Source organism: Lipotes vexillifer, unplaced genomic scaffold, assembly GCF_000442215.2.
Source record: "Lipotes vexillifer unplaced genomic scaffold, Lipotes_vexillifer_v1.1 scaffold604, whole genome shotgun sequence".
In the NCBI taxonomy this organism is placed as follows: domain Eukaryota; kingdom Metazoa; phylum Chordata; class Mammalia; order Artiodactyla; family Lipotidae; genus Lipotes; species Lipotes vexillifer.
In genome coordinates, this window is record NW_006798979.1 from 1618501 (window position 1) to 1644282 (window position 25782).

The following is a 25782-nucleotide window of genomic DNA, read 5'->3' on the forward strand; positions in this document are numbered from 1 at the left end:
GTTAATATACGATATTTGTTTTTCTCTTTCTGACTTACTTCACTCTGTATGACAGTCTCTAGATCAATCCACTTCTCGACAGATGACTCAATTTCGTTGTTTTTTATGGCTGAGTAATGTTCCATTGTATATATGTACCACATCTTCTTTATCCATTCATCTGTCGATGGGCATTTAGGTTGCTTCCATGACCTGGCTGTTGTAAATAGTGCTGCAGTGAACATCGGGGTGCATGTGTCTTTTTGAATTATGGTTTTCTCTGGGTATATGCCCAGTAGTGGCATTGCTGAGTCGTATGGTAGTTCTATTTTTAGTTTTTTAAGGACCCTCCATACTGTTCTCCATAGTGGCTGTATCAATTTACATTCCCACCAACAGTGCAAGAGGATTCCCTTTTCTCCACGCCCTCTCCAGCATTTGTTGTTGGTAGATTTTCTGATGATGCCCATTCTAACTGGTGTGAGGGGATACCTCACTGCAGTTTTGCTTTGCATTTCTCTAATAATTAGTGATATTGAGCAGCTTTTCATGTGCTTCTTGGCCATCTGTATATCTTCTTTGGAGAAATGTCTATTTAGGTCTTCTGCCCATTTTTGGATTGGGTTGTTTGTTTTTTTAATATTGAGCTGCATGAGCTGTTTATATATTTTGGAGATTAATCCTTTGTCCGTTGATTCGTTTGCATATATTTCCTCCCATTTTGAGGGTTTTCTTATCATCTTGTTTGTACTTTCCTTTGCTTTGCAAAAGCTTTTAAGTTTCATTAGATCCCATTTGTTTATTTTTATTTCCATTACTCTAGGAGGTGGAACAAAAAAGATCTTGCTGTGATTTATGTTAAAGAGTGTTCTTCCTATGTTTTCCTCTAAGAGTTTGATAGTGTCTGGTCTTATATTTAGGTATCTAATCCATTTTGAGTTTATTTTTGTGTATGGTGTTAGGGAGTGTTCTAATTTCATTCTTTTACATGTAGCTGTGCAGTTTTCCCAGCACCACTTATTGAAGAGACTGTCTTTTCTCTCTTACCCTCACTTTAAATCCTCCTTTCCTGTTTTATTTTCTTCCTAGCTTAGGTCAGCCAAATAGTTGACCTTTCACCTACTCTGTTTTGAGGTGCCAGTGGTAGAATGTTTACCTTGGCATTTTTTTTTTTAAACATCTTTATTGGAGTATAATTGCTTCATGATGGTGTGTGTTCGTTTCTGCTTTATAACAAAGTGAATCAGCTATACATATACATATATCCCCATATCTCCTCCCTCTCGCGTATCCCTCCCACCCTCCCTATCCCACCCCTGTAGGTGGTCACAAAGCACTGAGCTGACCTCCCTGTACTATGCGGCTGCTTCCCATTAGCTATCTATTCTACATTTGGTAGTGTATATATGTCCATGACATTCTCTCACTTTGTCCCAGCTTACCCTTCCCCCTCCCCCGTGTCCTCAAGTCCATTCTCTACATCTGCGTCTTTATTCCTGTCCTGCCACTAGGTTCTTCAGAACCATTCTTTTTTTTAGATTCCATATATATGTGTGCCTTGGCTTTTAATGGAAGTTTGATTAACTAATTTTTTAATTGTACCAAATTTTATGATTATGATTGCTGGGAAACTTTGGTTTGTGTTATTTTAGTGTTTTATATTGTCATTCTTAAATAATCGTATTTGACATTGATGAAATGTGACCAAGTTGTATAAAACTTTGAAATTATATTATCTGTCATAGGTGATACATCTTTTTGTTAGCTACCTATCCTTAGTTTGTCATTGCTGTAAAATGTTTACATTTTATATTCTACTTGACTCTTGTTTTAAAGTACAAAGGTGACATTTCTTACCATCTTTGTTAACTTTGACAACTTGTGGTAATAGAGGGTTTTTTTTGATGAAAGAAAGAGAAATATATTTTTTGACTTTTAGTATTTTGGATGCTTATAGCATGTTTTAGAAAATTTATTTAGATTTTTCATTTATGTCCTTTGTTTTATTGGAAAGCCTTTCCAGAGTGATGAAAGCAGGCTAGTTTAAAAGGTTGTATTCAAAACAGTTGTCTGTTGAAATAATAATAGCAGAGGGATAAAAACATTGACTAGCTAGAGCCAAGTTGCCTAGATTTGTGATCTTGGACACGTTTTCTAACTGCACCTCAGTCTTCTCACCTGTAAAATGGGGATGATTATAGCACTTACTTCATAGCATTGTGAGAATGACCAAGTTAATGTATATAAAACACTGCGAATGGTGCTCGGCACCAAGTCATTGCTATTTAAGCATTATGAATTATTATTAATGCAGAATCCCATGCTAAGGCCTTGGCCTTATATATGTTATATAATTATTATTTTAAACTCATTGGAATATTTTTATAGTTATGGAAAAGTTGCAAAGATAATACAGAAAGCTCCTGTACACCCCTCGCCTAGCTTCCTCTTCCTCCTTACATAATCATAGCACATTTGTCAAAACTAAGAAATTACTGCTGGAGTAGTCCTGCATATAACGTGACATATGCATTCCTAAAAATCACTGCACTATGCAAAATACTGCAGTGAGAACCACAGGGCTTATGGGGAGAATAGGGTTAGTGGAACAAAGTTAGGAATGTAGTAACAGTCGTAGTATAGTTTTACATATATTAAATGATTAAGAAACACGTAAATACTAAAATATGGAACTTTATCTTGACAAAGACCTGGAAAAGACTGCTTATGGAAGTGAGTGTTGGGAACAGTTGCAGTTTGTGTGTTATTGGGAAGTGGAGGAGGGGGTTAATTAGAGTTCCAGTACAAAGTTGTAGCCCCAGATGTGGACTGGAGTGGCTCCTGATACATTCTGGGAACTGAGGCTGCTGCTGGATGTTTGGGGAGTGTGTATGCATGCACACGTGAGCTGACGTGGCTTGGTTCAGCTGAGCGCAGTTTTCTGTGTTCATGTAATGTTTCTTGTGGATGGAATTGGGCATCAGCAAATGTGAAATTTGTTATGCTGAAGTTGTTCCATAATATATTAATTTATTGGAACAAGTTTGCATTTTGAAAACATTGCAGAACTGACCATATGTTACTATTAACTAAACTACGTATTTATTTGGATTTAAGGAGTGTTTCTCCTAATATCCTTTTTCTGTTGCAGTATCTGATCTAGGATACCACATTGCATTTAGACTTCATTTACTTTTAATATATGGAAATAAACTCTGTCATTCAGTATCTGTCACTCATGAAGTTCTTTGACACATATATTTATTACTAGACAGTGAAAATTGATCCTAATATCTATATTCCTGGATCGCCTCCAGAATTGGCAAGGAAAGATTGAATTATATGTAGCGTATTTTGGTGTATTGCAATATTTAAAGCATTTTATAGTATAAGTAGCAAACCTCTTTTGATGGAAATAGAGTACCCAGAACACCTCATTCTTTTCATCATCCTTGAAATCAACTGTTTCTATAGTAACTTGGCAGTTTGTTTCCTTGTGAATATCTAAGTTTAGATTATTTGTTGATTGAAATTTTGACTGTGAAAAGCGTGCTGTAATATACAGATGGGCTGTGCTTGTGTGAACTATGAAAATGTGTTTTAGACGTTTCCGTTTTCTTTTCAGAGTTGGCGATTATTTGTATCATTTGCTGACTGACTTCTGACCATTCACTACCTTTAGTTCCACAGTAATTTATGTGACATATCATTAAGGCTGAAAATAAGAAGTGGCTGAGTGAAAACTTTTAAGTCACCAGTTGTTTAAATAGAATATGATGTCAACCTAATATTAGGTCTGTTTATAGTCGTTTCATATTCTCCTACCTAGTCTCATATTCAGAAAGTGCTATTATCCTAGAGTGTAAAAAGCACTTACCCCGCCTTCATTTAGGAAAACCTTGCAAAACAGTCTGATAAATTGTGTGACAAGCCAAGCGGCAGAAGTCTCCTCCCTGTGACTTGCAGACCCAGGCCCTCTTCGTGCTGTGCATACTTCGACTCGTGTGTTTGCCCCTGGTATTTTATTCCCTTGCTAACCCAAAATCATTTCTGCTTTTCTCAGGCCTTTGTCCCTTTGGTGCCTCTCTACCCCGCTTGGTAATGCAACAGAAAATCCAGGGTCCCCAAGAATTTTCCCATTTTCATTTTTCACTGGGAAATGTCATTGGGTAAATAAGCTTTGCATCCTTTTCTCCTCATTGATAAGTCTTTGTCACTCCCCCAAAGCTAGAAGGCCTTTGGGTGACAAATTTGGAGGATATTTTTGTTTTTAGAGGCTGCTAGTATCTCATGGCACGTTTTGTTTTGTTTTGTTCTGTTTTGTTTTTTATGACCAGACTAACATTATCTCACAATCAGGTGCTGTGAATATACTGATGAATGCAATGATGGTTAATGACTGTTGGATGAACGAATGGTAGTTATGTGAAGAAATTTGGAAAACACAAGGGGTCGATGTAGCAAAGTAAATAAAATGGACTCAGAAGCATTCTTTCTGAAACAATCTATAGAGGAAACCTGTCAGACTTTTCCTACTGAAAGTAAGGTAATATACTGGTTGTGGTCTACAGTCGTCTTCAGAGTGAATATATATATATCTTTAGTTATTTCTGGATCATATCTTTGGCGTTGTATATTGTTGACTGTGTTAAGCATAGGGACCATTAGGACCATTTGGCCTTGATATACTTTTTATTTTATTAAAAAAATTTTTTTAATTGTAAAATACGTAAACATTTACCATCTTAACCATTTTTCAGTGTGCAGTTCAGTAGTGTTAAGTACATTCACATTGTTGTGCACTCAATTTCCAGAACCCTTTTTATCTTGGGAAACAAACTCTGTACCTATTCAATAACAACTCCCCATTTTTCTTTCACCCCAGCCCCTGGCAACCACCATTTTACTTTTTGTTTTATGAATTTCACTATACAGTATTTGTCTTTTTGTGACTGGCATAATGTCCTCCAGGCATAATATGCTTTTAGTAAAATTAATATCACAAGTAAGATTTAGAGTGGCTGGCCACCTGTGGGCCATGTTTCTGTTTATGCTGCAAAAGTATTTCTTAAATAAGGTAAAGGACAAAGATGGGTTCTAGTTCAGGACGGGGTGTTACATCACCATTGTTGCCTGACTCCTTGTGGAGAGCCTTTTCCTTATCTTTCAGTGATGAAGAGGGCATCCAAATGAAGGGAACTTCTAATATCACATCTAATACTTTGTTTTCTAAAACTTGGGTTTGAGTAGCCAAATATGGAGACTTTTTCTGTTACTACAACAACATAAAATTTATGTCATAAAAGCAAAACAATATGCATTTTATTAAATTTTTCAGTAGAACAAACTCGATCTAGGTCAAATTAATATACCTTTTAACTTAAATCATATAAATCAAATAAAGAATTTACCTTGAAAAAGATCAGATGACATTATTCCCATTCTTCACAACTGAAAGGTAGATAGGAGTTTACTTTTTCCTACACTTCGAGTTTCAAATTAGTGATGTTTTGATATTTTACATTAGTTTGTGATTTTTTCAGAGATGAAATAATTTGAACTATCTTTTTCATTGAAGTCAAAGTTGACTCTAGGCAGCTTTCGATTCAGAAGGTAAGTTATTGTTTGGTTGATTTTTTTTTTTTTTTTTTTTTTTTCCCCTTGAAAGGCAACAGAAAACAGTACCAGGATCAATTACTGTTGGCTTAGTTTCATAGTTTTAAGGATATTCTGGAAGTTTTTCTCCCATAAGGAGCATATTACTGTAATGTTTCTTGTGAAGCGGATGTTGATTTTTGAATTTTAACTTTTTCAGTGAAATTTATAATTAATCATGAGTACATGTGAAACTGATTTAAAAATTGAAGCATTTCTAAATTGCTTTATACTATTTCATTTTCATTGAAAGAACAGTCTAAAGAAGGTGAATGAATCTATAAAATTTTGTGTTATTTCAATAAAAATTTAGGGAATAATTATGTACCATGTAAAGGCATTAGATTAAATAGGTGGATAGGTATATGAGTCAGATGTGGTCCCTGTCCACAGATAAATTAGCATCTAGTAGGGAAGATCAGACAGGTTAGTTATAGATATAACTACCATAAAGTTAAAATATGTGTCATAGGAGGAGTATAAATGGCTTTAGAGATGGGAGAGATTACTTTCTGTTACAAAGGAGGTAAATCAGGAAAGCCTTCTTGGCAGAGGTGAAGTTTGATCTAGGCCTTGAAGGTTGAGTGTGTTTTTGATGCTGCGAAGTTTGAATAGGAAAGAGTCATCTGAATAAATATTTAACCTGAAGTTGTTTCACCTACTTAGTCCTCACATATATGATATCATTTAGTCACAGAGTACAAAAGATGTTCCCAATTAACTTGTTAATTGAAAATGAATTAGTGCAGAGGTTTTCCAGTAAACAATTACGAATCTTTTTTTACTCATGTTTTTATGTAGCCCAGTCCTGATCATAAAGATCTCTTTTTTCTTCCTTGAAATGTTTAAAAAGCAGTTTTTATTGGGCATTCTATTTCCACCATATTTTTTGTTGTTGTTGTTGTAATGAAATATCACCTAAACTATAGCCTGAATGATGAAATAATTATGGAAAGATTGGGGCATTGCATTCACTTTTTTGATTTGCAAGGGAAACATAAAAGTGTTTCTTTACCCTTTAAAATTGAAAAATTGATTAGTTACCTAACCAAAATTCAATTCCCATATGCACAGTTTATTTTCTGAACTGCTATGAGCAAAGAACAATAAATTGGTTTATATTCTAGGCTTGAAATAAGTATGTGGCCTTCTGTGGTGACTGTCATTAGAGAGAGGCGAGCAGGCAGCATGCTACAAAATGGGATAAGTTGGCAGTTTCTGAATCCAAGAATAACCTGGTGGTTGGATAGGAAAGGAAAGGCCTAAGAGCCTCCCTTGTCTGGGAGCAGGGTCTGGGGCTGGCAGTGGGGGAATTGCTTTGCATGTCTCCTGGCACTGTGGGCATCTTAGATTTTGACTTGATTAGTTCTTGTCTTTCTATTTATTTAAAGCAACAAAATAGATTTAGGGCAATTTTATTGATTATGAAAGTGGAAACAAATATTATTTTAGAGTAATTTTTATGGAGCTTGGAAAGTATGTTGGTATTTGTTATGTATTTGATACTCAGAAGTATTATACTAAAGAAATGGCGGTGTAATGATTTACTAATTCATTTGCTCTGTATTCGACAAACATTTCATGTTTATGAAACTTTTAAAAAAATTTACAAATGAATTTTATGATTCATATACAATTCTCATAGCATGTCTATGAGATAAGCAGAAAAGGGATTATTATCCTGCTTTCAGGGAGAAAATCTTAGAGGTATTAGGGAAGAAATATGTCCTGAAATTATTTTAAAAAATTGTTTTAATGCATCATTATTTTGCACCATTATTTTAGTGTATATATAGCTTTTGTCAAATGTTTTTTGTTGTTGTTTGTTTTTGTTTTTTTGCGGTACGCAGGCCTCTCACTGTTGTGGCCTCTCCTGTTGCGGAGCACAGGCTCCGGAAGCGCAGGCTCAGCGGCCACGTCTCACGGGCCCAGCCGCTCCGCGGCATGTGGGACCCTCCCGGACCGGGGCACGAACCCGTGTCCCCTGCATCGGCAGGCAGACTCTCAACCACTGCGCCACCAGGGAAGCCCTTGTCAAATGTTTTTAATGTGGCTTAATATAGTTTAAAGTTTATGATGTTTTTCTTCCAGTTTTATTGTTATATAATTGACATATAGCACTGTATAAGTTTAAGGTATACAGCTGATGTAAAGTTTATGACTTTATTTGAAATTAAAAAGTCTCTGAGAAGGTACTATTTTCTATTTAGCTTTTCTTTTTTATATCCTTAAGGTTTTAATGAATTAATTTATTTATTTTCGGCTGTGTTGGGTCTTTGCTGCTGTGCACGGGCTTTCCCTAGTTGGGGTGAGCAGGGGCTACTCTTCGTTGCGGTGCAGAGGCTTCTCGTTTCGGTGGCTTCTCGTTTCGGTGGCTTCTCTTTGTTGCGGAGCACGGGCTCTAGGAGCATGGGCTTTAGTAGTTGTGGCTCGCAGGCTCTAGAGTGCAGGCTCAGTAGTTGTGGCGCACGGGCTTAGTTGCTCCGCGGCATGTGGGATCTTCCTGGACCAGGGCTCGAACCCATGTCCCCTGTATTGGCAGGTGGATTCCTAACCACTGTGCCACCAGGGAAGTCCCCCTATTTTTTTTTTTAAACTAATGGCATTTTCCTAAAATTCTGTTACTAGATTCAGCGTTACCTAGTGATACCAAATGATACTCTTTTCATGGAGATGAGATTTTTCTTTCATTATTCATTTTCTTCCAAACTTTAATACCTTGACCAATAATTTCAGAACATGGGATCTTTAAGTAGATTATAACATCTTCTGAATGGTCGAATTACCATTTGGGAAATAGTCTCTATAATTCTTTTTGATCACACAATGTATTTTCCTGTCAAGATTTCATTAATATGTAAATACTTGCCTGTAACAGCAGTGAATCTCTTTATCACATGTATTTAACGAACATATAAATAACTCTGTGATGCACTTTTTCCAATTTCTGATACAGGCCAGCATGTTTAAATATTGTATTTGTAGTAATTAAAAGTCTATTAAGAATCACATTGGGGGCTTCCCTGGTGGCGCAGTGGTTGAGAGTCTGCCTGCCGATGCAGGGGACTCAGGTTCGTGCCCCAGTCTGGGAAGATCCCACATGCCGCGGAGCGGCTGGGCCCATGAGCCATGGCCGCTGAGCCTGCGCGTCCGGAGCCTGTGCTCTGCAATGGGAGAGGCCACAACAGTGAGAGGCCCGCATACTGCGGAAAAAAAAAAAAAAAAAGAATCACATTGATATTTTGTACAAAGCATCTGCATTATTTTAAGAAATGTTTTGACCTCAGTGTGTACCATTTTTTAATGCTAAAAGTTTAGATGCTATATGTAATAACCGTGGAAAAAATCCATGATATGTACCAACGTTGGGATCGCATGCCTGGCATTGACACATATTTGATGTGGAGAAACGATAGCATGGTACACTGGAAGGAACAAGAGGCTTTCAGTCAGAAACATGGGTGTGTGTCCTGGTCCTGAACTTGCTAGCTGTGTTACTTTTGGGAAGTCACTTAGCTTCTCAGAACTTTAGTTTTGTCAAGTGTGAAATGGGGAAATTGTGGAGGGATTGTGATGGTTTAGTAACCTAAGAGGTAATGTTACCTAGCGCAGTTCCTAGCATATAATCGGCATTCAGTGTACAGCAGTGGTTGTGTTAGTAGTGGATATGGCTGTAGCAGTAGCAGCAGCAGTTTTTGGTACATGTCGATGGGAATGTCATAATAGATATAGTTTAGTTTTAAGTGCATTAAGTAGGCTTTAAAAGACTGATGAATAAACAAAATGCATAATTGTAATAGGGAATATTCCTCCTTGATGACACCAATGCTTTCATTTCTCATCTGTGACAGTACCCCTTTTCTGGTATCAGATGCCTGACATTCCAGATTATTAATCAAAACTTGAGCATTGTTCACGTGAAGTTAAAGTTTTTAATTTCACTTTTTGTTGACTTGTAGATGTAGGAAAATGAACAAATCATACATGGGCAATTTGATGAACTGTCATAAAGTGAACAAGATTAAGAAACAGACATAACCAGCCTCCCTGTGCCCTCTCCTTCCAGCCTCTTCTGGTCACCTCACCCAACAGAACTGCTACCCTGACTTATAACATGACAGCTTAGTTTTGTCTGTTAAACATATGGAGTGGTTAATGAGGACTGTTTTACCTCAACAGAGATCACATTTCTGATGTTCTTTAAATACCTGTCTTATTTTTCTAATGCTGGATGTACAATGACATTTTGGTTTTTTATATTTAAAGTATGTTTGTTGTAGACAGAATATAGCTGAATCTTGCTGTTTTATCTAGCAATCTCTGCCTTTTAATTGGCTTGCTTAGACCATTTACAGGCAGACCTTGTTTTATTGCGCTTTGCTTTATTGTGCTTCGCAGATACCGTGTCTTTTACAAATTGAAGGTTTGTAGCAATCCTACATCAGGCAAGTCTATGGGCACCATTTTTTCCAACAGCATTGGCTCCCTTTGTTTTACATTTTGGTAATTTCTGTAATATTTCAAACTTTTTCATTATTATATTTGTTATATGATCTGTGATCAGTGATCTTTGATGTTACTGTTGCAAAAAGATTATGACTTGCTGAAGGCTCTAATGATGGTTAGCATTTTTTAGCAGGAAAGTATTTATTTATTTAATTTATTTATTTTTGGCTGTGTTGGGTCTTCGTTGTTGCACGCAGGCTTTCTCTAGTTGCTGCGAGCGGGGCTAATCTTTGTTGCGGTGCACGGGCTGCTCGTTGCGGTGGCTTCTCTTGTTGCAGAGCACGGGCTCTGGGTGCACGGGCTTCAGTAATTGTGGCTCACGGGCTCTAGAGCGCAGGCTCAGTAGTTGTGGCACACAGGCTTAGTTGCTCCGCGGCATGTGGGATCTTCACGGACCGGGGCTCGAACCTGTGTCCCCTGCATTGGCAGGCGGATTCTTAACCACTGCGCCACCAGAGAAGTCCCTTCAGGTTTATTCTGATTGTTGCTTATTGACTTTCTTGGATCTTCTGTGCTAAATTTAGGAAATTCATGCCTGTTATTTCTTCGGGTATTTTTCCTCTTCCTCCTCCCATCCCCAATATGCATACTCTTTACTGGGACTCCACTTACGTGTGCGTTAGCCACTTGATTCTGTCTCACAGTTAACTTTTTTCAGTATTTTTCTCCTCTGTGTTTCATTTTGGATAGTTCCTATTACTGTGTCTTTATAAACGTACGAATCTTTTCTTTTGTAGTGTCTGCTATTAATGACATCAGTGTGTGTTTTTTTTGTTTGTTTATTTTTTTGCGGTACGTGGGCCTCTCATTGTTGTGGCCTCTCCTGTCGCGGAGCACAGGCTCCGGACGCGCAGGCTCAGCGGCCATGGCTCACGGGCCCAGCCGCTCCGTGGCATGTGGGATCCTCCTGGACCGGGGCACGAACGCGCGTCCCCTGCATCGGCAGGCGGACTCCCAACCACTGCGCCACCAGGGAAGCCCCATCAGTGTGTTTTTCATCTTAGCTGCTGAATTTTTTATTCCTAGGAGTTACATTTGGTTCTTCTTTATTTTCTATGTCTTTCCTTATCATGTTATTGGTGTTTCTTGGAAATTGATTATTCTCCTGGTTTTGGGCCATAATTTCTTACTTTTTTGCATACCTTGTATTTTTTATTAGATGCCAAACATTTAGGTTTATTCATCTCATTAGTAGAGCTCGTATCTCAGTTGTTATGGAACATGCTTTGTCCTTTCCCCAATTCTGTTGGTTTATTCAATTACACCTCTGAGTTTCACCAGCTACCTTACTGTGTATACTAGAAGGTTAGCTTAGATCAGCTATACAGTTGATCTAAATAGGTTTCTGAATTTGTAATGGGGTAAATTAATCTGTATGTGTTTCTTTAATCTGAAAATTGTAGAACGTGATCTAGCAATGCAGATACAGAGGTATTTATTTGCTATTGTTTTCCTTGTGGATAATTTGGACTTTGTTTTTATTCCAGGATCAATTCCCAGATCACTTTCTGTACTTCCTGTCTCTGATTTTGTGAATGAGTGTTTATTATGTAGTTAAGAATCTATATTAAAAAATGAGACTCATTTCCTTCAAATTCTCCAGTGTTTTGCTTTCATTCTCTTCCTACAGTCTCTAGTTTAACTTTGAAGCTCATCAGCAGTAGAGATGTGTTAGAATAACTAGCACTGCAGGAACATACACCGTTGTCTTCCCAATCACAGCCCGTGGAGTTGACACCAGAGCCTCTCCCTCTTTATTTCTGGGATTTTCATTTCTTCAGTTGTGGTTATTGTGTCTGCAGTGTAATTTGGCCTAGACTTAGAAGACTCATGATGAAAAAGGCTGTAAATAGACTTGTACAGCAGTATCTCAGAGCAAACAGTCTTTTATGCCTCTTTGTTTATTGAAAGCTTAGGACATTCCACATCTCTTTGTGCTTATTTATGCTCCTACATGCAGGCCAAGAGTCAACTGTGGTCTGCAGTATTGCAATGTTGCTAATGGCATGGCTGCGAGATAGGGAGTCCTACAGTCCATTTTAGAAACTTTAAATCAGAAACTTTTGAATAAACCTCAGCTACATTATCAAAATCTTTAGTTACAGGGAAAGCATATTGATCTTGAGATGTAAATACCCCTGTGGTTTTCGGGTAGTTTTCGTTTTTTCATTTATTCAGATTTGTCCATCTATCCTTCAGTCTGTCCATCATCCATTCATCCATTAAATATTTAGTGAGGTTTAAGTGCATGCCAGGTATTGAACGAAGGATATAAAAATGACTAAAGCTTTGAAGGAGGTTACAGTTTAGTAAAGGAGCAAGACACAGATAATTGTAATTCAGTGCACTGACAGCAGTAACAGAAATAGATGCAGGGTTTAGTAATCTGGAAGAAAGTCTGGTAAGCTGCTTGATCTGGGAACAGCAGAGAAGGTTTCAGTTTTTTTCTTTTAATGAACACTACATTGATTGACACAGTGAAAGATAACATTGTAAATATGCCTGCCATGAATCATTACTACTTTTCTATCCATTTAGATTAGGTTAATGTGCTTTCTTTTTCTTTTTCTTTTCATGTATCTTATATCCACATATTTTTCTTCTTACTGCCATTATACAACTTGGTTTCTGAAGTACACATTTTTCTCTTTGAAGAGTTTTTCAGAAGTTAGAGTCACACAGTGCTTCCTTTCTTAAAGAAGTTATCTAATTAATTACTTGATTTAATCATTTTGCTGAGATCCTTCTTTAAGTTAGGTGCTGAGGGTATAAAGTGCTCATTCTCTGGAAGACATGTATACAGATAATTACAGTAGCAGTGAGATAAATGCTGAAAGAGTTAGCTACACAGTCTTAGGTATGTAGTCTTCCTCTTAAATTGACTTTTATATTTTTAATTTATTGTTCATTTATATCTCAACTAAATCTTATATTTCGAGTTCTTAAGAGTTTTCTTGTTACTTGTTTTTGAGAGCTCTGCTTTTAGAATTAAAAGAATATCAGTGGATCTGTTTCTATTGATCATTGAATCATTTATTCATTCAGTAAGTCAATGATGATTTTTGAGCTCATAGAGTTTACTTACCTGCAAATTTATAATCATAATATTTAACTTATGGGGTGTTTGAGGATTAAATGAAATAATGCATTTATATAAATTTAGTTAAAATGATGATATATTATTGCTTTGCATGTAGCACTGCTAGGAATTGTGGTGGATGCAAAGGAATATTTACAAGAAAGGAAAATTTTACTTTTAGTGGGGATACAAAATATGTACTAGGAAATTAAAGAACTTCATGAAAACATGAGACAAATGTACCACCTTATGTGTATTTTCTTAAGGTTAAGTAAGAGTAAATGCCAGATGCATTGTGCAGTTATTAGTAGAGAGAATTTAGAACAGGAAGAAAGCAATGCCTGGAATGGTCATAGAAACGTCTGAGAGAAGTGGGAATTTGAGCTGGGAGAGGTGGGGTTCAGATAAGTAGGACATCATAGTGTCTGAGAGCACAGGCTCTGGAAACAGACTGCCTGGCTTCAAATCCCAGCTGCAGCATTTTAGTTGTGAGACTTTGGACGAGTTACTAAGTAAACGTTTCTGTGTCTTTGTCTCCTCTACGGTAAAATGGGAAAGGATATTGTCTGTCTCTCAGGATTGCTGAAGTGTGTGTGTGTGTGTGTGTGTGTGTGTGTGTGTGTGTGTGTGTGTGTGTAATAGCTTAGAACTTTATAGTTGTTCTCACACATTATAAGCATTTTATAAGTGTCAGCTATAGACTGGACAACGTTGGATAGCTTTATAGATGGTGTGTGAAATGTCCATTTAGTACAGGTCTGTAAGTAGGAATATGCAGGGATTTTGAAGGGTGACAATGAGGAAATCAGTCTTCCTGTGGCTTGGGATCTACTTGGGCATTATTTATGCTGCTTTATTTGGTGATATGAATAAAAAGGAGATTAAAAAAAACTCTTCTTTTCCTCTCTAATCCTTTTGTTCAAACTCTTAGCAGTACAACCTTATATAGGGTCAGGGTTTATAATGTACATTGATACAATTCATGAACATTTTGGTATATTTCATTAGTTTTATAGCTGATAAATTCAGTTGTCATATACTTTTATCTTTGTCGTGGGTCTTGTTGTCTTGAAGTAACATGAAATAAGGGCCTTACCGTTGTTCTCTCTGCTGGTTCTGGGTCAGTCTAAGTAACACAGAGCACAGAGTGAAATGGATTGGATTTCTCTCCTATTATTGATACATCCCTTTTGATAGTTGTGGACATGTAGCTTTGGGCCTCCCCGGTGTGAAGATCTTCCTCATCGATTCTTATTTGACTCTTATACCTCAGATCTTGCAGTAGCATCACGTTTAATATGGATTCTCCCTCACTGAATGAAGTACTGGCAACCTCGGATATGAAGTTTGGTTGATTTACTGTAAATGAAATTGTAATTCACCACTTTTAAGTTGAGCCCTTTTTTTTTTTTCATTGAAGTATATTTGATTTACCATGTTGTGTTAGTTTCAGGTGTGCAGCACAGTGATCCATACATATATATATTCTTTTTCAGTTTCTTTTTCCTTGTAGGTTATTACAAAATATTGAGGATAGTTCCCTGTGCTATACAGTAGGTCCTGGTTGGTTATCTGTTTTATATGTAGTAGTGTGTATATGTTAACTCCAAACTCCTAATTTATCCTTCCCCCACCTTTCTCCTTTAGTAACCATAAGTTTGTTTTCTATGTCTGTGGGACTATTTCTGTTTTGTAAATAAGTTCGTTTATATCATTATCATCCACATGTAAGTGATATTATATGACATTTGTCTTTGTCTGGCTTACTGCACTTAGTATGATAATCTCTAGGTCCATCCATCCAAATAATGTGTGCTACAAATCACATTATTTCATTCTTTTTTATGGCTGAGTAATATTCCATTGTGTGTGTGTGTGTGTGTGTGTGTGTGTGTGTGTGTGTGTGTGTGTATACACACACACACCACATCTTTATCCATTCATCTGTTGATGGACATTTAGGTTGCATCTTGTCTTGGCTATTGTAAATAATGCTGCAATGAACATTGGGGTGCATGTATCTTTTTGACTTACGTTTTTCTTCAGATATATGCCCAGGAGTGGGATTGCTGGATCATATGGTAGAGCTGTTTTTAGATTTTTTTTTTTTTTTGCGGTATGCAGGCCTGTCACTGTGGTGGACTCTCCTGTTGTGGAGCACAGGCTCTGGACGCGCAGGCTCAGCGGCCATGGCTCACGGGCCCAGCTGCTCCGTGGCATGTGGGATCTTCCCAGACCGGGGCACGAACCCATGTCCTCTGCATCGGCCGGTGGACTCTCAACCACTGCACCACCAGGGGAGCCCTATTTTTAGATTTTTGAGGCCCCTGAATACTGTTCTCCATAGTGGCTGTACCAATTTACATTCCCACCAGTAGTGTAGGAGGGTTCCTTTTTCTGAACACCCTCTCCAGCATTTATTATTTGTAGACTTTTTGATGGTGGCCATTCTGACCGGAGTGAGGTGATAGCCTCATTATTGTTTTGATATGCATTTCTCTAATGATTAGGGATGCTGAGTATTTTTTCATGTGCCTGTTGGCCATCTGTATGTCTTCTTTGGAGAAATGTCTATTTAGATCTTGTGCCCATTTTTTGATTGGGTTTTTTGTTTTTGTTTTTGAGCTATATGAGCTGTTTGTATATTTTGGAAATTAATCCCTGTCAGTGGCATCATTTGCAAATATTTTTTCCCATTCTGTAGGTTGTCTTTTTGTTTTGTTTATGGTTTCCTTTGCTGTGTAAAAGCTTTTGAGTTTAATTAGGTCCCATTTAAAAAATTTTTGTTTTTATTTCCGTTAGTGTAGGAGATGGATCCAAAATTGCTGTGATTTATGTCAAAGAGTGTTCTGCCTATGTTTTCCTCTAGGAGTTTTATAGTATTCGGTCTTACATTTAGGTCTTTAATTAATTTTGAATTTATTCTTGTATATGGTGTTAGAGAATGTCCTAATTTCATTCTTTCTCATATAGCTGTCTAGTTTCCCCAGCATCACTTATTGAAGAGGCTGCCCTTTCTTTATTGTAAATTCCTGCCTCCTTTGTTGTAGATTAATTGACCATGGGTGCATAGGTTAATTTTTGAAGACCATATTTTCCATAGGTACAGCATTATAAATATGAAAATCATCAGAAACATAAATAAAAATGAAAAATATACATTTATACATATTTGTTATATGTATAACACCAAATGCTGAATGGAAAAAATATTATTAAATTAATATTAAATTAAAATTATTATTATTTTTCAAAATATTGTTTTCTTATTTAATGCAATGATGGATTTTAGAGGATTCAAATGATATTTTCACTGAGATAGCAAGACCGTATCTTCATTCAAATGATTCTTTGATGGTGAAATTAAACAATATAAGGAAATATTTAAAAATTAAAGTATAGTTGATTTAAAATATTATATTAGTTTCAGGCATACAACATAGTAATTCAGTGTTTTTATAGATTATAATCCACTTAAAGTTACTATAAAATATTGGCTAAATTCCCTATCTGTACAATATATCCATATATCTTATTTATTACATAAACTAGTTATATATAAATAGTAGTAGTTTGTACCTTTTAATCCTCTGCCCCATCTTGCCTCTCCAAAAGAAATCCAAAACAGTATTCCAATGATTTATGTTAAGGAGTGTCTTGCCTATGTTTTACTCTAAGTTTTATGGTTTCCAGTCTTACATTTGGGTCTTCAATCCATTTTGCATTTTTCTTTGTATATGGTGTGAAACAGTGTTCTAATTTTATTCTTTTACATGTAGCTGTCCAGTTTTCCCAGCACTACTTATTGAAGAGTCTGTCTTTTTCCCATTGTATATTCTTGCCTCCTTTGTCGAAGATTAATTGACCATATGTGTGTGGGCCCATTTCTGGACTCTCTGTTATGTTCTGTGGATCTATGTGTCTGTTTTTGTGCCAATGCCATACTGTTTTGATTACTGTAGCTTTATAGTATAGTCTGAAGTCAGGGAGCAAGATACCTCCAGCTTTGTTCTTTTTTCTCAAGATTGCTTTGGCTATTCAGGGTCTTTTTTGGTTCCATATCAATTTTAGGATTATTTGTTCTAGTTCTGTAAAAAACATCATGGGTATTTTGATAGGAATTGCATTAAATCTGTAGATTGCTTTGGATAATATGGACATTTTAACAGTATTAATTCTTCTAGTACATAAACATGGGATACCTTTACTTTCTTGTTATCATCTTCAGTTTCCTTCATCAGTGTTTTACAGTTTTCAGAGTGTACATCTTTCACTTCCTTGGTTAAGTTTATTTATTAGGTGTTTATTCTTTTTGGTGAAATTTAAACAGAATTGTTTTCTTGCTTTCTCTTATAGTTCATTATTAGTGTATGGAAGAGTAACAGATTTCTGTATATTAATTTTGTGTCCTGCAACTTTACTGAATTCATTCCTTAGTTCTAATAGTTTTTCTGGTGGAGACTTTAGGCTTTTCTATATGTAGTATCATGTCATCTTCAAATAGTGGCAATTTTACTTCTTCCCTTCCATTTTGGATGCCTTTTATTTCTTTTTCTTGTCTGGATGATCTGTCCATTGATGTTAAGTGGTGGGTTAAATTCCCCTACTGTTACTGTATTATTGTTAATTTCTCCCTCTATGTCTGTTAATACTTGCTCTATATATTTAGGTGCTCCCATGTTAGGTGCATATATGTTTACACATGTTATATCCTCTTCTTCGATTGACCCTTTTATTATTATGTGGTGCCCTTCTTTGTCTTTTTGTTATAGACTTCATTTTAAAGTCTACTTTGTCTGATAAGAGTTTGCTACACCAGCTTTCCTTTTGTTCCGTTTACATGGAATATCTTTTTCCATTCTCTCCCTTTCAGTCTGTGTGCATCTTTAGCTCTGAAGTAAGTCTCTTGCAGGCAACATATAGGTATGTCTTGTTTTTTTTAATCCAGTCATCCTATATCTTTTTTTTTTTTGAAGCCATTTAAAAAATTGAGGTATAGTTAATTTACAATGTTGTGTTAGTTTCAGGTGTACAGCAAAGTGATTGTTTACCTACATATGTATATTCTTTTTAAGATTCTTTTCCATTATAGGTTATTACCAGATATCAAATATAGTTCCCTCTCCTATACAGTAGGTCCTTGTTGCTTCACTCTGTATCTTTAGATTGGAGCATTTGGTCCATTGACAGTTAAAGTGACTACTGATAGATAAACCCTTAGTGCCATTTTGTTACTTGTTTTCTGGTTGTTTTTTATAGTTCTTCTCTGTTCTCTTCTTCTTTTAGTCTATTCCCTTTAGTGTTATAATTGTGTTCCTTTCTCTCTAGATTTTGTGTATCTGTTGTAGGTTTTTGTTTTGTAGTTAGTTACCCTGGGGTTCGTATATGTTGACCTATAGCTATATCTACTTTTTTTCAAACTGGTAGTCATTTAAGTTCAGACACATTCTAAAAGATCTACGTTTTTTCATCCCCTCTCCATGTTTTGTGCTTTTGAGGTCGTATTTTATATCTCAGTTTCTAAGTAAGTAAGTCCCAGTGATTTTCAATACAGTTAAGGGGACTTGTCTTCCTGGTGTGGGACCACAGGGCTGGGTTGTCTTAGCATGTATCTCAAATCCCTCATTCCCTATGGAGGATCCCTGACTCTCTGATATCCCCTTCCTCTTCTGTGTCCCCTTCTAGGGACACAGGTTCCGACCTGATCTCTTCTCCCTTCCTGCCCACAGGTTCCAACCTGATCTCTTCTCCCTTCCTGCCCACCTCTGTGTGAATCTTTTTTTACAGCCTTGGTTGTAAATAGAAGCAACTTTTTTCTAGTCTCCAGGGTGTTTTCAGGTAGAGTTGCTCCACCTGTAGATGTATAGATGTGTTTTTGATGAGTTCGTAGGGCAGGTGAGCTCAGCACCTTACTTCTCTGCCATCTTGATTTCCCCAGTCATAAAAATTAGCATATAAATGTTTTGTTTGATTTTTAAAAGATGTTATTCATTTTAGCTTATTCTTATTTAAGTATAGGCTGTTGAAACTGGGTTTGAGAATGCCTTTTTTTCCCTAGTGACTTTCCTTGTAGCAAGGATAGGTATTCTTCATTTTTCTGAGGACCTTCAGTGTCTCTTCTTCAAAATTAGTCATTTGTTCAAGGGGCGGGTGATAGTGGTAGTGGTATAGGGGGGCAATTTTCATATCATTGATGTCTCTATTCATCCTTTGCCCCTTGTTTTGTTGACATTAAAAACCTATGTGAATAGCGTCCTTTCTCAATTATTTATAACTAACTTTTCTGGAAATTTCTTCAGTGGTTCTCTGTTGGTGTTTGTGCCTTTCCCTTAAACTTTAATGATTTTACGACTAGTTTTCCTTAGAAATAATCAAATCATCCTTTGCTCATGGTTAAACATTTATTTTCAAAGTTGATTGTAAGCATTTGGGAGAGAGATGATGCCTTGTGGAAAATGTTACTTATTACTACCTTATAAATCAGCTCCTCAAATTCTCTTGTTACTATTTGTTGCATTGGCCCGGTGCCTTGTACCCAGTATGATGTCAGCAGAGTTTATTGCCATTGTTAGGCATTTGTAAATATAATCATCGATATGATTCTTAATATGGTGTTACTATCTATCATAAAGTAGATCTTGAAATGACAGTCAGTCACATATGTCCTGTATTTCACTACACATGAAAAACCTTCTTGGTGGCATTAATAATATTGATGGTTTTTATGATGGGTGAACTTTTACTGTATACAAGGTACGATTCTGAAGGCTTTATATGTTCTAATTTGATCCTTCCCAAATTTAGATTCTTATCCCTGTTTCACTAATGAGGAAATTGAAGCACAGGCATATTGGATAACTTGGTCAAGATTACGTGTTTCTGCAGGGTGGTATCACAGTTCTAACACAGGTTAGACTTCTAAGAGTATGCTCTAATTGTTCTCGATTAGAATTCAAGAAAACATTGCTCTAGTCCCATCTTCATTTTGGGCACATAATATTACATTATGTACTAAATAGATGAGGCAGCTGGGTCCCAGAGATTAAATTAGTGGTGGAGGAAGAAGTGAAATCTTAGTGTGGTGGGTTTTTTTTTTTTTTTACTCTTGTTTCCCTTTTACACATTGCTAACATCTGAGAATTCTGGTAAGTTTCAGGATATCTTATTAGCTGATTCTGTATTTTCTAAAGTCACTTAGTAATGAAATTGAATCCCCTTGAACTGGAGGAGAACGCTGATGTCTTTAAATTTTTTCTTTCAAACTTGGTGTTCTGAGTGATAACTAGCTTTTTCATTGGTTTCCCCTTGAGTTCCTGATCAAGTTTGACTTATTCAGTGATGGTAATCACATGTAGTTATACAGGTAGGCCCAAATTATTATTATTTTTTGTCCTGTCTTTTCCGGAACATTTTCTTCTATGCTAAATAATAGAAATAAATATAACTTCACATCTTAAAACCAGTGCATGAAAGGTGGCAATTAGTAGTAATACACTGTCTGTTCAGCCTTTTGTTTCCAAGGCATAGGACACAAATAAAAGAACTTTTTGTAAGTTTATTCCTGATAAAATTTCTTTGAAATAAAACATTTATATTTAGTGTGAGAAATAATTGGTGAGAGAATAGTTGAACATAATAGAACTTGTTATAGTCATTCCTTTTCTGCTGACAGATAAATGTAACCTTCAGATGGAACTGGCAAAGCTTATTGTTTGCCATAAAACAATGAGCAGGGCTCTAAAGAATCCTAAAATTAAGCAAAAGCAGCCATTATTTTGTAAAGAGATCATTTAAGTTTACCATGTACTTCGTTCTTTTAGTGGGGATGATGCATTTAAATTCTAAGTCTTCCCTAGCAAAATGGAAACTAGAGAAGAAAAAGATGAAATAAAGAGTATGTAAATGTTATTTTGTGTTTATAGAACTTTAGATTCAAAGTGTAAGTTTTGCAACTAACCAAACTTTCTACGGTTCTTTAGAAGGAACAGTTGTGTCTTCTAGGTTTTTTTAACCACATTTTCACCTAATCCACTTAGTGATTAATTTACATGGCTGATATTTTTGTTGGGAACAGAATTAATGAAAACGTTTTCCTCTGAATTTTATTAAGCATTCTATCATTCTGTTTACCTTATGAAAGAATAAGTAGCTAAAATATGGGCATATTAAAGATGGTAATGATAGAACTAATCAGTTATTTTAAAGTGTAAAAAATGGTCCGATTTTGGAAAATATGTATTCTGAAATCACTTTTCCCCCATAAATGTAATATGACATGTTAAATAATCTAGGTTGTAGCTGTATACCATCACCAGTATAGCTTGCCCTTTCATCAGGATAATAATCTATATCAGGAAAGTATTCTTGTTCTCACTGTCAGATCTACAGATTCCATATAAATATACCTCCTTGATGTATCTGTAAGTCCTTTTATTGCTCTATTCCAATTTTGAATTTTTGTGATACTTGTGAGATCACTCTAAAAAAATCTTTGTTGTGCTGTCAGTTAATTCAGTTGACACATTATTTTAGAGTCTGCTAAATGTCAGGCACTATTTTAGGTTTGAGGATATGGCAATAGACGAAACAAGCAAAAATTCTGCCCTTAAGAAACTCATGAAAGAATGCTCAACATCATTAATCATTAGAGAAATGCAAGCCCAAACGGCAGTGAGATATCACCTCACACCAGTCAGAATGGCCATCGTCAAAAAATCTACAAACAATAAATGCTGGAGAGGGTGTAGAGAAGAGGGAGCCCTCCTGCACTGTTGGTGGGAATGTGAATTGATAACAGCCACTATGGAGAATAGTATGGAGGTTCCTTAAAAAAACTAAAAATAGAACTACCATACGACCCAGCAGTCCCAGTACTGAGCATATACCCTGAGAAAACCATAATTCAAAGAGTCATGTACCACAATGTTCACTGCAGCATTATTTACAATAGCCAGGAGATGGAAGCAACCTAAGTGTCCATCGACAGATGAATGGATAAAGAAGATGTGGCACATATATACAATGGAATATTACTCAGCCATAAAAAGAAACAAAATTGAGTTATTTGTAGTGAGGTGGATGGACCTAGAATCTGTCATACAGAGTGAAGTAAGTCAGAAAGAGAAAAAACAAATACCATATGCTAACACATATATATGGAATCTAAAAAAAAAAATGGTCATGAAGAACCTAGGGACAGGATGGGAATAAAGATGCAGACCTACTAGAGAATGGACTTGAGGACATGGGGAAGGGGAAGGGTAAGCTGGAACAAAGTGAGAGAGTGGCATGTACATGTATACACTACCAAATGTAAAACTGATAGCTAGTGGGGAAGCAGCCACATAGCACAGGGAGACCAGCTCGGTGCTTTGTGACCACCTAGAGGGGTGGGATAGGGAGGGTGGAGGGAGACGCAAGAGGGAGGAGATATGGGGATATATGTATATGTATAGATGATTCACTTTGTTATAAGGCAGAAACTAACACACCATTGTAAAGCAATTATACTCCAATAAAGATGTTAAAAAAAAAAAGAAAAGAAAGGAAAAGAAATTTATATTCTGACTGGGGAAGACGTCCTGTCTGTTTCTTAAACACTATCATTTGATTCATGATAAAGAACTTATGGTGTTTTTATAGCAAGCATTTTAAACTCCTAAAATTTGTTTGAAAATAATTTGCTTTGTAGAAGCATCCTGGAAGAAAATCAAAGAGCAGAAAGGTTTATTTTATTTTAATTAATTAATTTTTTATGTAAGTTTTGATGATGACGCCGTATTTGGTAGAATTTAGTTTCATGAGACTAGTACTAGTGATCTAATGGTGTCGAGATTGGTTTTATATCTCAGTTTAAATGTGTCCTTCCGATATGCATGTAAAAGGTCCTTATTGGGTTGTCTGAATTAAGATTTGGGAAAGTTCATATTGCCCTCTACCTGCTGTGCACAGTCTAACTGGTACCTCTCTCTAACCTGGTGGCCATCTACTAGCCAGAAGGGTAAGCTTCGGATTCTAACTGTTGAGCTGTGTTTGAATCCTTAGCTCTGTCATTTATTGACTTTATGAGGAGGGGCAAGTTAACCCGGGCCTCAGTGTTCTCAGTATAATACGAGGAAGATAATATCACTTACATTAGGTAGGACTAAATTAGGTATTATATATTACAAGCATTTCATCCTGTCTGGTCCGTAGTGAGAGATCAATAAATATTAAAGATTATGCTATTGCTGATCGTTCCTTTTATATTACTACTAGTATTCTTATCATTAAATCAGTGGTGATCAGCACATTTAGAAACATGTTGAAACATTTAGTTGTGCTGTGCCTTGAAAATGCAGCAAAAATGCATCATTAACTTGGGACTCTATTAGGCCTAATTTTTGGAGTGAGCCTCAGAGCAGATCTTGTCTTTAATGTGTGTTTTGATAAAAATAGGCATGTTTTCTTACCCATTTCTGTTTACTGAAGCTTGACAAAGTTTTACAATTTTCTAGTCTTCAAATACCAAATAAATGTTATTTTGCTGAGAGACTCACACCATTACTAATCATTTTAGTAATGATCCTTGTATCTAATACGTACTTGGTATAGAAGATACAAATCTCAACTTGTGATAACGTTTTTCTTAATTTTTTGGAAGACATTTTGTGTAGCTTGTGGAACCGTGTCTGCTTTAATTAGAAAAGGCAGGAATACTTTGGTGTGTTATTTTTTTTCCTTGTTCCTCAGTCCATTGGTACAATTTATTTTCATGTTGGAAGAGTGAGCATTATTATCATCATTGTATCCAAATGTTATCTTTTCTACTTTTCAGTGATCTGTGGTAAAATATGAGTTACGGATGTGGAAGAAAATAAAATAGTTTTTACTTGGTGACAAATAAAGTAGTGTGACAGTGGCACCCATAGTGAACACTGTAATCGTCTGCATGACTGCAGTTTAACCTGTGAACTCACAGGCCTTCAAAAATGTATCTCTGGTACATAGTTTGCTAGAACATTACATGCTAGCTAAAAAGCAGGTAAAATACTGTGTTTAAAAAATATGATGTAATACATTTCTTATTGTGAATATCTAATGGGGAACTTTGAATTCGGATACTTTGCACCAATGATAATGACTTAAAAGGGGATGCTGTTGGTAGATGAATTAGCCCTGCTCATTTCCAGATCTTTTTAGCTTCTCTTTTCTTGTAACCCGCCCCGCCCGGTGGTCTCCTGTTCCCTTTTACGTGAAGACTAATCTCTTTACTTACATAATTTCTAAACGCTTATGAAGTATTTTTTGTGCAAGGCATGTTTGATAACTTAGTAAGATAAGAAATTGCCAAACATAACCTCATAATGTACCAAAGTGCAGTCCTTTCTCTGGGGCTATGATAAATTTTCGGAAGTGCTACTGTTGATTCTCAAATATGAGATAAGATGTTTTATTGAACTAAAAACAAAGCAATTGAAATTTGTTTCTAGAATTTTTGTCTTCATTCTTAATTCAGGATGTTTCCATTGTTTTCATGGATTTAGGGAATATTAGGACTAAAAGGTACTTTAGAGGTAATGTTTGAAGTGCTTCACTTTAGAAAGTCTTGTGCGAAAGACTGCGTAGATGGTTAACAGGTGGGTGCATTTATGTTTCCCTTGTCTCCTGGTGCGTAGCACATTCCTCTGCTGTGTTACCCTACTGTCTTTACCTGACTCTTCCTTTTTAATTTATTCTTAATTCCATCCCATGAGGACTTGTCTTTTCCTCTTAGACTCTCCTTCTGTCATTTGTTAGTGATATTTTTTTACCTGCAGAATTATTTCTTCACTGTGGCTATTACCTGTCCTCTAGGTCAAGGCTGTCCAATATAGGAGCCACCAGCCACATGTGGCTATTTAAATTTTAAATAAAACTAATTAAAATGAAATAATATTAAAGGTTTCTTTCTTCGTATCAGTGTCACATTTCAAGTGGTTAATATAGGTACATGTAGCTTAGTGGTTACTGTACTGGATAGCACAGTTAGAGAACATTTCTGTGATCACAGCAAGTTAGATTATAAGCTTTTTGAGGGCAAGGGACCATTTATGTTAGCATTAAGAACATAAAATATGGACTTTTGATAAGTATTTTAGAATGTGTGAATGAAAACATACCCATACCATCCTTTAGTTGTTTGCCAAATTTTTTTGTTTTGAAGTTTTCTTTTCTTTTGAACCATTTTATGATCAAAGAGAAATCAGCAATTTGGTATTTTTAATTTACATACTGTATATGATATGTATCATGTACCACTTACCATACCATAAACAGGAATCTTGTAGGTTTAAGGTTATAGGGATACTTTTGCATCATGTTCCTTGTGTTGCCAGCCATTGAGGTAATGTGTATTTTAAATACTTATGCTTTTTTATTTTTTTAATTTTAAGTTATGACGGTGACTCCTTGATGATCATTCCTTGGCATGAACATAAACACCGAGATAAAGATTGGTGTGAGGAGTTGGAGTGCAGGTAAGAAAGAACCAGCGTGAAAGCTCTTCATTTCTTTGTGGGTTGGATGAATAGAAGGCTCTGTGC

At 36.1% G+C, this 25782-nt stretch overlaps 1 protein-coding gene across 1 annotated transcript in view; it reads left to right on the plus strand.

The window, feature by feature from the left end:
* Positions 1 to 25782, plus strand: part of NBAS (NBAS subunit of NRZ tethering complex) — a 360677-nt gene that overhangs the window by 99462 nt on the left and 235433 nt on the right. Inside the window, exon 22 of the mRNA XM_007471211.1 lies at positions 25633 to 25716. Within this exon, the coding sequence (XP_007471273.1) occupies positions 25633 to 25716 (84 nt within the window). The remainder of the gene's footprint in view (positions 1 to 25632; positions 25717 to 25782) is intronic.